The following is a 12,377-nucleotide window of genomic DNA, read 5'->3' as shown; positions in this document are numbered from 1 at the left end:
GAGGAGCCCTCCCTGCCCTCCCCTCTCTTCCCTTCCCTCCGCCCCATCCTCTTCCTCTCCCCATTTCCCAGAGGTTCCAGCCCGGGGGAAGGACAGTATTGGAGCAGTGTTGGAGCAGAGAGCAGAGCCTGGTGATGGGGGTGGGGGAGGGGAGAACAGCAGCTGAGAGGGGAGGAGAATCGACTGGCGTGCCAGCCTGCCTCTCTTCGGTGGGGCATCGAGCCTGGTCAAAGCCGGAGCCACAGCCACGCTGAGCCATAGCCACCCGCAGCCCAAGACAGGACCAGGGACAAGAGAACAAAGGAGCCTGAGAAGCCGAGTCTGCCTCCCCTTCTCTCCCTCCTCTCCCTCTGTCTCTCTCTCCCTCTCTCTCCCTCTTCCTTCCTCCCTTCCGCCCCGCCTCTCTCCTTCTCTCTCCCCTTCCCTTCCTCTGCCTCTGCCTCTTTGCGCTCGCCCTCCTCTCCCTCTCGGTTTTCAGGCCATGTTGCTGCCGTGAGTCAGGTGAGGCTCCTGAGGGAATAGGAAGGGGGGATGGGGGTGGCAGGGGGTTGGGGGGACAGGAGCTCAATCGGGTCATCTGCCCAGCTGCTGCTTGGGGAATGGAAGGTGGCAGTGGGCTGGCACTGTCTGCTCAGGCTGGGGCTGAGGCTGCTCTCCCTGTCTTTCTGCCGTTCCCACGATTGAGGGGTTAAAGGGCCTGGTGGGGGCAGAGGAGGCGGCTAGCGGAGCCCACCCTGCCCCTAACGACCTACTCCCCCACCCTTCACTCTGGAGAACAAAACTGTGGGAGGGGGGTAGTTTGGGGAAGAGGGAGGGTGCCAGGAATAGGAGAGACAGCTGGTTCCGACCCACTCTGGACCCTTTCCTCTCGAGGGCCAAGCTGCAGGCCCTGGGGCTGGGGGATGGAGGGGAGGGTTGCAGAGACTGCAGTCATGAAGGGATGGTATGCATGCATGTGTGTGCGTGTGTGTGTGTGTGTGTGTGTGTGTGTGTGTGTGTGTTTTTTTCCTCTGCTGACCCCCAGGTGCCTTTTGGACCAAACTGCTATCAGAGCCACCATTGTATGTGTGTGCATGTGGTATATGTCCATACTGTGGTCTATGTCTACATACATACACGTGTGCATGCGCGCGCGCGCACACACACACACACACACACACACACACACACACAGCGCCTAGGCTGGTGGGGATGCAGGAGTTGCTGCTCTGATTTACAGCTGAAGATGAGGAATGCCAGGAGCTTGCCCAGGGCCCTTCTCTCCCCCTCCCACCTGCCCATAAGTCACCCTCCGTCCCTTGGCTAGATCCCAGCCCCCTCCCCGCTTTAAGAATGGCTTTAGGGTGGGGGAGGGGGTGGCTGTATGGAGAGAGGGAGGGAGCTGAGGAGAAAGGAGTCGGGAGGAACAGACAACAGGAGAGGTAGAGTCTGAGAGGGCTGGGGAAAGGGGAGGTCTGAGTATCGAGACACAGAGCTCTGTGGGGAGAAGACTGGGTGTTAGGATGGGGGCCAATGTTACAGTCTTTAGAGAAACCAGTTGGGGTGGTAGGAGTGGGGGCAATTTTGGGGGGGAGGGGGGAAAGACAGGGTAGCTGCAGGTTCAGCTCTGGCTGCTGTGCCTGTGTACCCCTTATATTCATCCAGTCTAGCAGACCACCCGACTTGGTTGGCATGAAGTGTTAGGGAACATGGAGTGAGGTGAAGAGGTGGAAGCAGGTGTCCAGAAAGCAGCAAGTGTATCCTGTAAAGTGGTCAGCATGGCATCAGCAGCTGCATTTCCAGGAAAGGAACCGGGATGAAGAGCTGGGGGAGGAGGTCACAGAAGAAGACAGGCTGGGCAGTCTCGCTCCTTTCTTCTCAGCTGGGAGGGTTGGACTTAAGAGTCATCTTAAGGATCCCGGACTTTCCCTTCCCAGTTCTATTCCCCTCACCACCACTACCCCTGCCCCCCCCCCCCATCATCCCTGGGTCTTGGGGGTCAGGAAATGGGGAGACAAAAAGGAAATCCCAGTAGAAAGACTACTTTCTACTGAAGCTCAGGACAAGAGTGGGAAGGAGCTGAGAAGCTTGTTGGTGGTGGTGATGAGGGGAGGGAGTTGGATAGACCTTTGGAGGCCTTGGTCTACCCCAGGACCACCACCCCGACCCTGTGTACCCTAATGTCAGATGGGGGACTGGAATGTGACTCGGGCCCTAGCTGACAGGGTGAAGAGCGGAGGGACAGAAGGCAGGTCCGTTGGGGAGGAAGGCAGAGTTGGACTGAAAGGAGAGACATCTGGAAGAAAGGGAAGGCTGGGGAACGTACACACACTGCCACACGTAGGTGCTGCCACATTTACACGATCACTACCCATACTCACTGCCATCCAGAAAGAGACTCAGGTGCACACACGCAATATCTCATACTCATAGTCCCAGTGGGCGGGGGGAGGAGGGGGTTGTCCTGGGGAATCAAGACCCCCTCCCACCAAGCCCACAGCTCCTTCCCTTTCCTCACTACCAGCCAATGCCCTACAAATCTCTACAACAACGAGGCCCTTGTGAGCCATGTGCAGCTACTAGGAGTTCTAGGACTTTATTCGCTCACCTTTAGGCTCTCTCCCTTCCTCAGGTACCCTGCGGGGTTTGGAGTGCTCACTATGGCAGGCAGGAAGCCTGAGCTAAAGAGAAGCTTCTCCATCATCCCCTGTTTCGTGTTTGTGGAGGTGAGGACGCCAGGGTTTGGGCTCCCAGCCTGCCCACCCCAGCTTCAATCTCCCCTGGTCTCCCCCAGCTCAGGTGGGGAAGGGGCGGTTGGGGCAGCTGGGGGGACCTGAGCAGGAGGCTGGGAAAGAAGGGAGGGGCTGCCTCTGTTTCCTACCCCCGACCTTGTTCTTCCCGCAGTTGGTGATCCTGGCGGCTGTTGTACTGTTGGCCTATCAGCTGGAGTACACGGACACCTTCCCCGTGCATGTGCAGGGCTTCTTCTGCTATGACAGCACCTACGCCAAGCCCTACCCCGGCCCCGAGGAGGCCAGTCGGGCACCCCCAGTCCTCGTCTACTCGCTGGTCACTGCTGGGCCCACACTCACGGTAACAGCTGCTTCTGAGCTGGGGGAGTTGGGGTTACTGGGGACTTGGGGGCGGGGAAGTCTAGGACTCCTCCAAGCTGCAGGCCATGGAGAGCACTGCTCAGTCAGCCCAGGCCTCCGAGGGAAGCACACGAGTAGGTAGGTAGGTGTACCTGAGTTCTCTTGTCCATGCATGTTTTTTGACATCAAAGCACACGGTCTCCCCCACATATGCCACAGAAACGCACCCTGGCGCGCACCTATAGGAGAGCCCACCCTGGGTCCCCCAGCTGATACGAGATCCCAGGACACTTGACGGGGAGGGACGTTGTTGTGTGTGTGTGGGGGGGGGGGGGGGTGGATCCACAAATCAGGAGTTTCCTACTACTGCTCTCTTCCTGAGCCTGAACCTGTATCTCCTCCTGTCCACGTCCAACCCACCCCTCCCACCCAGATCCTGATGGGGGAAATGGCCTTTGCCTTCTTCCCCTCGGGCCGGCGAGAGGAGAAAACCATCATCTCAGGAGACTGCTGCTACTTCAGCCCCGCCCTGCGCCGGCTTGTCCGATTCCTGGGTGAGAGAGGCTGCCTGGCCACCCCCGCTATCCGAACCGAGAGCTGCCCTGATTCTGCTCTTCTCTGTGGCCCAGAACCGCCCTGGTTCTGTCCACACGAGCCCCCCCGCCCCCGCCCCTCCATCCTCAAGCTTTGCCCTCGACAGCGTTCCACCCCAGAGGGGGAGTGGTAGGGACGGGGGCACTCACCCTGGCCCGTGTCTCCCTCCATCCCCCAGGTGTTTACTCCTTCGGCCTCTTCACCACTACCATCTTTGCCAACGCGGGGCAGGTGGTGACGGGCAACCCCACCCCCCACTTCCTGTCAGTCTGCCGCCCCAACTACACAGCCCTGGGCTGTCAGCCACCGACCGCCCATTACGTCACAGACTTAGGGGCCTGTGCTGGCAACCCCCTGCTGGTGACCGCCGCCCGAAAGGCCTTTCCCTCCAAGGACGCTGCCCTCTGCGCTTATGCTGTCGTCTACACCGTGGTGAGGCCCTGCCCCGCCAGGGCTTAGAAGCGGGGGCTGGGAGGCCAAGATGCCCGGAGCCTGGGGCTTGGGAGCTATGGAGGAGGGTTCAGAGAGAAGCGGTGCCACCCGTCCTGCTCCCAAGCCCTGCCTTCACTTCCTCTTCTGCTACTGAGCCCAGGGAGGCAGGCCCTGACACTTGCTCCACTGTCTTTTCTCCCTCCCCCTCCCCCCCCCACCCCCACCCAGATGTATGTGACCCTCGTATTCAAACTGAAGGGCTCCCGGCTGGCCAAGCCTTCGGTGTGCTTGGCACTTCTGTGCCCGGCATTCCTGGTGGGTGTGGTGCGCGTGGCAGAGTACCGGAACCACTGGTCAGATGTGCTGGCCGGCTTCCTGACTGGGGGGGCCATCGCCACCTTCCTGGTGAGTCAGAGTGGCCCCCTGGGGCTGGGCTCACCGAGGCAGGCAGGAGCCCAGCCAGAAGTTGTTCCGGGAAGGGCTAGCCCACCTGGGCTAAGGGCAGGAGCCCAGAGCTCTGGAGGGAGAGAAAGGGGCAGTGACCGGTGGGTGTCGGGCGCTGAAAGGGGCAGCGAGCAAGGCCACGAGTGGGCACCAGAGGCCCTGTGGGGAGAGGAGCGGGAATTAGGGGCACTGAATGGGCACTGAATGGACACTGAATGGACAACATGCAGATGAGATGCAGACTGTCAGGAGCTCTGATGCCGCTTGTACCGGGGCTGCAGCCTCACCGAGCAGGCTCCACTTACGGGCCCAGTTGATCCCATCCCCTCCTTCCCAACTCCCCTGCCCCCGTGGGCCCCGATATGCTCGGCTCCGGACGGAGGGTCTAGTTCTATGTCCAGTCCCTGATGCAGTGAAGAGGGCCAGTGTCCTCTCTCTGGCTCTCTCTGCCTCAGGGGGTGGGAAGGGGATGAAGAAAGCGGGGGCCCGTTGGCGCAGGCACCCGCCGCGTCACCCCCCCCCACCTCACCACACTCCCTCATCCCCCCCCCCCCCCCAACTCTGTCAGGTCACCTGCGTAGTGAACAAGTTCCAGAGCCAGAGGCCAGCGGGCAGGAGGGGGGCACTGCCGGAGAGCCTGGGCACCAAGCCCACTATGGCCCTGCCATGCGTCGACAGCCCCCTTGAAAAGTTAAGTGTGGCACAGGTAAGGGGCAGCTGCCCAGCTCCCCAGGCACCGCCAACCTCCTGACTCCCAATCCCCCTTCCCCAGCTCGCTCACCCAGCCGGTGAGCCAGAACCTTGGGCGCCCCACAGGGCAGCCACCCCAGCTTTCTCCCTGGTAAGACAAGTAATCAGAAGGGCCTGGGCTCAGAGTGCCTATGGGGAAGCAGGGCTTCCAGGATGCATTTCTTCAAGGGTTGGGGTTTTGGCCTCCCCCGCTCCCCTCACTCGGTAGTTCCCAGCTGAATCAAGATGGTGGCTCCAGCCAGGATGTGACAACGTGGTCAGGTGCCCAGCCAGGTATTTGGGGGGCTCTGGGGATCACCGGGGAGAGTAGAGAGCTGGAGAGGTGCTCCTCCCACCACCAACCGGTCCAGTGATCCCCCTCCCCAAAGCACCAGGCAGCTTGGCAAGGCGGGGGAGGTGGGGGAGAGAGGGATGGTACAAGGCAGAGAAGAAGAGGCCATGAGGGGAGGGTGGATGATAGTGAGGGTTCCCTGGACCTCCCCAAGGAGAACGGCTTGGGAGAGAGTACCTTGCTAGGGCTGTTTGTGTCTGCCGGACCAAGCCGCCCCCCACCCAGCACACACTTTCACAGGCAGGCGTTTGGAATATTTGCCCCCTGCTCTAGGTCAGGGCGGAAAGCCGGGGAGAGTCCCCCACGACAGCAGCCCCTGGAGCTGGGGCTGGGGAGGCTGGGGGGAGGGGAAGTTTAATGCTGGAAACTCTCTATCTCTCTTCCATGTGCCCTGCCCCCTTCCTCCCGACCTGGGCTGCCCACTTGCCCTGGTGCCGTGACTGGGGGGGGCCACCCGTTAGCGGGTCCAGGAGCCCCCACCCGGGGAGCAGGACGTGGCCATGCCCGTGGGGCTGGGGCTGGATGTGGGGCTAGCCCGCTCCCTCTGCCTGTCTGTCTCAGGACCCCAGCTCGCCAACGCCTCTGCTGCAGCCCGTGTGCCACACCCCTCCCAGTGAGTGCCAGCTGAGGGCAGAGGGGCGGATTGGGAGAGCTTGGGGGGCGGGGGGGGGGGATGGGGAGAGGAGGATGGGCGGCGTCCAAAGGTACCCCGGTAGGGACAGATTGCTGGAAGTAGGGACTCTCCCCTCAGCTAATGGCAACCAAAGAAAAGCATGGGAGGTGGGGGCGGCGTTACTGGCATCTCATCGGCCACGTTTTTGGCACCTCTGTTTCATGTTAACATGCTCAGCCCCTTCTCCTCTCGCCATAGGGTCCGCAGCCCCTCCTCCCCTTCCCCTCGGTGCCCCTGGGTCCTACTGAGTCCAGCTGGGGGGGCGGAGGTGAGGGGCGCGGGGGTGACTTGGGTCCTGGCTCCCCTCTGCCCTCCCCCCCCCCCCCCCCCAGCGTCTGGCTCTCTGTCTCCTGCAGAATCTCAGAGCTGTGTCCGCAGTGGTCACTTGATCCCCAGCTGTGTGTCCTCCCGGGGCCCCCCGATGTGCTCGTCCCCTCGCGCTCGCTCACGAGCGAAGTCTGAGCCGTCGCAGCCGCCGCCACCGTCGCAGTCGTCCTCCCAGCCCCAGCCCCAGCCCCAGCCCCAGCTGCTCTCCCCGGGGCATGGGGGGGCTGGGGGGGGCGGGCGGGGCCGCAAGATGCTGCTGCCCACCCCTCTGCTGAGGGATTTTTACACCCTCAGTGGACTCTACCCTTCCCCCTTCCACCGGGACAGCTTTAGTCCCTACCTGTTTGCCAGCCGTGACCACCTCCTGTGAGCATGTAGGGCCCTGGGCCGGGGGCTGGGGCTGGGTGGCAGGTTGGGGGGCTGGGGGGAAGGAGGGGCAGAGACCCAGCCTGGGATCTACCCTTCCCCTCCCCTGCCTGAGACTGCGCCCCAGATCCCTCCGTGGCTCCCTGCCAGTACACATTCCCTGACCTCTTTGTGTTTCTAGGCCACGAGTGCGTGTGTCTGTGTGCGTGTGTGTGTGCGTGTGTGGGGGTGTGTGTGTGTATCCCAGCGGGGCCCACAAGGGAAGGGATGGTGGGGGTGGGAGGGGCGGGGAGACTGGAGGTCGGGGGGGGGCGGGGGGAGGGGGATTCCAAAAAAACGTTCCCAAGGTCCCGGGACCTGCTGGCGAGGTCTTGGGACTAAGGTTAGATCATGAGGAGAAGCCTGCGGAGGGCACAATTACTTCGAGAGATTTACAGGGATGATTCCTCAACAGGGAGGGGTGAAAGACATGGGAACGGAGACACTAGGTGGGGTTGGGGGGTGTCACCTTCTCTGGAGATCTCTCAGCACAAAAGGGCTGGATCGAGGCAGAGGGGAGAGAATTGCCTTGTCCAACAGCAAAGGGAAGAATGGGGTGACCTCTCCTTCAGAGCCGGGGAGATGGGGGTAACTAGGAGGGAAGTGAGTCCCAAATTCAGGGGTAAGGTGCGTGAAACCAAACTCTGGGAAGAGAACCAACCGTGGAGATGGGAGGAAAGGGGTGGCGAGGAGAGAGCTGACTGACGGGAGTTATTGGTGAGGGCATTTTCCTTTCAGGCAGAAGTCAATCACAAGGCAGGGCCGAAAGCTTGGCCTTGGGCCATCTCCCTGCCTGCTCTAGACAGGGGCAGAAAGGGGACCCCAGGGTGGGGTAGAGGGAGGGGCTCCGGCCAAGGGGGGCCCCTGATTCCCAAGGGTTCTTGTGGGGGTGCTCTTCCGATCAATGGAGGCCCCTAATTTCCAAGTATTCTGGGTGTGTTTGAAGCCAACTGGAGCCTCCGATGATCTGGGGACATTCCCATACCCTGGGGATGGGGAGCAGGAAGGGAGGTTGGAGATAATGATCTTTGGGATGTCTGTCTGAAGTTGGGGTATTTCAGGACCCCCATGTGCTACCACCACTATAAGCCACGAACCCACCTTTCCAGGGTCCCCTCTTCTCCTACTCAACCAGAGGCTTGCCGAACCTACTTTTTCCTGGCCCATTGCTCCTGGCGGTGGAGGGGACATCACCTAGAGGCTCAGAGTCTAGAGTGCTCCCTCACATTCTACAGCCACTGGTCAACATTCCTAAGGGCATCTCACCAGCGGGGAATGGCAAACCTGGAGAGATGGGGTGGGGCAGGGACTCTTTCCTTTTTCCCCGGGACCTGTGGGTCCCTGAGCCTCAGAGCATCTGCCCCAGCCATATCCTAGCACACACACCAAAGGGCATTGGTCTGGGGGTGGCCGAGGGGTATAGAGGGTAATGCCCTGGATATGGCCAGCAGCCCTTAGGGTTGATGTAAAGTGTGCATGCATGTGAGGTTGGGGTGGAGAGGGGTGTAGTGAGCTGGTCCCAACCAGGCTCTCCTTTCCAGAAATGGGGCAGGAGGAAGTAGGTGGTGTGAAAATCTGGCCAAACCACATCTCTGGCCCCATCTTGAGCTGGGCAGAGCCACCATGAGACTCTATTTCCATCCTTTCTCTTCCCTCCCCTGGCCCAGGTGCAGGGGCTGAGGCTGAGGGCAGGGGTCGTGTCAGGAAGAGGGGATTTGGGGCATCTGGGGCACTGGGGAGGAAAAGCCACCAGATTCTTCCTAAGTGGAATCATTGAGTTCCATTCAGTCCCATCCTGGTGGAGAAAAGGGAGGGGCTGAAGCTGTGAGGATGGGGGCCTTGCTACTCTCCCTTTCTCTCCACGTGGTCAAAGCCAGGGCAAGATAGTAGGGGTGAAAGGGGCATCATGTAACCTGCACGTTTATGGGGCAGAGGATGGCAACACAGTCTGCTTCCTGACGTGACTGTGCAGGGCACTGAGGGGGCTGGGCAAAGCGAGGAGAATGCAAGGGGTGTGGAGTTGGGGTGAAGGGGGCAAAGGAGATCCTCTCCCAGATTCTCCTTATGATTTCTCAAGGCCTTTAATAAATAACTGTTTGGAACAGAGCCCGCTGGTCTTTCAGTCTCCTCCTTTGTGTGTGTGTGTGTGTGTGTGTGTGTGTGTGTGTGTGTGTGTGTGTGTGATACAGACAGACAGTGGGGCAATCTTTATGCCTGTGGGTCTGTGCATGTGGCCGAAGTGGGGGTGGGGGTGAGTGGACAGTAAAAAAATCCAACAGGTCCTTTACACACCTGGGGGAGGATGGTCAAAGATCAACAGTCACTTTCCCATACTACTTAGCCATCCAACTCTACAGTTGGCCAAGCTATAGCCTTTTCCTTCTCTGTCCTCACAACCCAAAACCTCTCCCTTTCTGCAGCAGATCTGGAGAAGTGAGAGGCAACCATTCTCTGGACCTCTAGGTGAACAATAGCGATGGCTGGGAGTGCTGAACTGGGGTGACTGAGTTTCCACTAACTGGCCCAACCCCCTGGTTCCTTACTCTCAGGTTGAGAGCCCCTTGAGGGCCAAGGACAATGTCTAATTTTCACCTGTGTATTTCTCCCCAGAATTTAGCACAGGGCTCTGCACACAGATAGCGGTTAATAGCCTGTGTTCTAATCCCGGCTCTGCCACTTGCCTGCTGTGTGACTCTGGGCAATTCACTTCACTTCTCTGGGCCTCATTTTCCTCATCTGTAAAATGGAGATAAAATGTTGGTTCTCCCTTCCTCTTAAAATGTGAGACAGAGACAGTGCTTGTACAATCTGTTTATCTTATATCTACCCTAGTGCTTAGCACAGTGCTTTGCACATAAGTGACCAACTTATGGGATCGTGACAATCTGTTTATCTTATATCTACCCTACAGTGCTTTGCACATAAGTGTTTAACAAATACAATGATAATAATAATAAGAAAAGAAGAAGAATAAACCATTACTATTTGTCTTCCAGGCCAGGAGGCCTGTTTCCCAGCAGCCTTGCCCTGACCCACCCAGGAAATGGTTGCATTTTTAGGTTGCAGAAGAAAATTCTGCTAGCTTTGGCACTTCTGAGGCCCCTGAATTTAGTGCGGCATTAGATTTGGGAAAATTGAGTGAGACAGAGGAACTATTGTGGTGAGAAGTCTGAGTTGACATAGCACAGGTCTGGGAATCAGGATTTCTGGTTCGGTTTCTAGCTCTATTGCCAGAGCCAAATTTCTGCCTCTTTCTGGGGCTCAGTTTCCCCCTTCTGAAATTAAGTAACAAGGATACCTCCCCCCACACCTGGAGGGAGATTTGAGAATGAGGAAGGAATGCTTGGAGATGCCCAGACTTCCGGGGTGGAGGAGAAAGTTGTGGTTGGGACTCTGCCCTACTTCTGCTCTCAAAGAAAATCGAGGCCCAGTGACCTCATATTCATAGTCACACCCAGTTGCTCGCACTCACAGAATCAGTCACTTGTCCAAACTCCCCCACCATTCCTCAAATGCCATGAGTCACACGACCGCAGTTTGTGAAGTTATTGAAGCAGCATGGCCTAGTGGAAAGAGTGTGGACTTGGAGTCAGAGGACCTGGGTTCTAATCCTGGCTCTGCCAACTGCTTGCTGTGTGACCTTGGGCAACTCACTTCACTTCTCTGTGCCTCAGTTTCCTCAACTGTAAATTAGGGAATAAATCCTCCTCCCTCCTACTTAGACTGTGAGCCCAGTATGGGACAGGGACTGTGTCCAACCTGATTATCTTGTACCCACCCCAGCGCTTAGAACAGTGCTTGACACATAGTAAACGCTTAACAAATACCATGATGGAAAAAAAAGTTGCACTATCACGTAGGCAACTGCGAGTCTGAACGATTGATTGTGAGTGACTATCTGACACTCCGACCAATGGACTTCCTCATGGCTCACCCAGAGTTGGTCACACTCACGGTCACCTAGGCATTCAGCCACTCCCGGGGGGACAGTCCCACATTTCCATTCACCCAGTCTCAGTCCCCGGGTTTTCATGCTCCAAGGCACGGATGCTCACTCACGCTCAGTCACCCATTCTCTCCCAGATGCGCTGGGTTGAAGCCACGGGTGTACTGTCATTTACACACCCACTGGGTACGGCATTGGGTAGAGCCCCAGCTGACTAACCAAAGATAATAATAATTGTGGTATTTGTTAAGCGCTTACTGTGTGCCAAGAACTGTACTAAGCGCTGGGCTTTGAGGGTGGGAAGGAGGAGGAAAAAGCCCCAGATTTCAACCCTACCACCCTCCCTCTGCTTTCTGTTCTCAAAGATAACTGTGCAGAGCGTGGGAGAGGAGGGAGAGAAGAGGACACATAGGGCCCGGTCATGTCTCCTAAAGCTGCCTCCTTCTTGTGAATGGAGACAGAGCCTATTCCACCTCACCGCCCCCCCCCCCAACCACAACCAAGACAGACCTTCAGCCTCTTGTGGCTCCCACACTCACCTCCAAGGAGGTCACATAATTATTGCCTTGCTGACTCTGCCTGCTTTGCTTTGCCCTCCTTGGCTTCTCTGGCCCAGCAATCTCTGCTCTGGAACAATGCTGGGGGACACTTCAGTTGCCTTGAAAACCACAGGGAGTTGACCTCAAGGCAGAGGTGTGGACAAGCCATAACAGTCCAGAAAGTGGTTCTGACAAAACAACAAGAGCGTGAACGCTGTTTCGGTAGGAATTACTTGGAAGCGCGGAGCCATTCCACTGCAACTCCCGCTGCTGGGTTGCATGGCTGCTGTGCCAGGCTTCCCACTGACCCGGGAGGGGAACACAGGCTCTGGAGCAGGTGCAGGTACAGAAACCTCTGTGGTGTTGGTGCAATTTCCCCACTGCCCAATTCAGAGTGGGGCCCACAGGGCTGGGCACAGGCAGGGGTGACACGGGGTCCAAGCCACGGTACTCCAGCAGCATCATCTGCTCCTAGCATCAGGCAGGTGGACTGAGGGGAGGCAGAGGTACCCACTGCTTGCCACTATAGAAGAGGTCAGATCACAGTAAGCTCCTAGTGGGCAGGGAACAGGCCTACCATCTCTGTTGTATCATCCTCTCCCGATCTGTTGTATCATCCTCTCCCGAGTGCTCAGTACACTGCTCTGCACACCATAAGCGCTCAATAAATACCATCGATTGATCGATCACCTCCATGGGCTCCCGGGGTGAGGAGCAATAGCAGCATTCATGCCAGGCCCCGCGTGCATCACTATTGACACCAGAAGGGCTGTGCGCTGGGCAGGGAAACACATCCCCTCTCTGGCCATACTCCCCAAGGCTAGATGGTGGCGGTGGGGGGGCGTGGCATCCATTTTAAATGCCT

General features: G+C 58.3%; 1 protein-coding gene across 5 annotated transcripts; it reads left to right on the top strand.

The window, feature by feature from the left end:
* The first annotated feature begins 393 nt into the window (after positions 1-393).
* Positions 394-7,016, top strand: PLPPR2 (phospholipid phosphatase related 2). 5 transcript variants are annotated; one of them, XM_038771175.1, is made up of 9 exons: positions 394-501; positions 2,612-2,705; positions 2,884-3,072; positions 3,505-3,625; positions 3,844-4,097; positions 4,326-4,502; positions 5,110-5,247; positions 6,184-6,235; positions 6,652-7,016. In XM_038771175.1, exons 2-9 carry the CDS (start codon positions 2,640-2,642, stop codon positions 6,990-6,992), a joined length of 1,338 nt encoding a protein of 445 aa, XP_038627103.1. In that variant the 5' UTR covers positions 394-501; positions 2,612-2,639; the 3' UTR covers positions 6,993-7,016. The 5 variants fall into 5 exon arrangements, with proteins under 5 accessions (XP_038627103.1, XP_038627102.1, XP_038627105.1 ...); XM_038771174.1 differs by having other exon boundaries at positions 6,628-7,016; XM_038771177.1 differs by having other exon boundaries at positions 6,084-6,235; positions 6,652-6,826.
* Positions 7,017-12,377: the final 5,361 nt, after the last annotated feature.

The sequence above is a fragment of the Tachyglossus aculeatus genome, chromosome X2 (assembly GCF_015852505.1).
Source record: "Tachyglossus aculeatus isolate mTacAcu1 chromosome X2, mTacAcu1.pri, whole genome shotgun sequence".
In the NCBI taxonomy this organism is placed as follows: domain Eukaryota; kingdom Metazoa; phylum Chordata; class Mammalia; order Monotremata; family Tachyglossidae; genus Tachyglossus; species Tachyglossus aculeatus.
This window is presented reverse-complemented; position numbering and strand designations above follow the sequence as displayed.

Bases quoted from the DNA above. Each gene is read 5' to 3' on its own strand.
- PLPPR2 (XM_038771174.1), top strand. From the start codon at position 2,640: ATGGCAGGCAGGAAGCCTGAGCTAAAGAGAAGCTTCTCCATCATCCCC. The intron at 3,073-3,504 runs GTAACAGCTGCT...CCTCCCACCCAG, and splicing joins CTGCTGGGCCCACACTCACG to ATCCTGATGGGGGAAATGGC. The intron at 5,248-6,183 runs GTAAGGGGCAGC...TGTCTGTCTCAG, and splicing joins AAAAGTTAAGTGTGGCACAG to GACCCCAGCTCGCCAACGCC.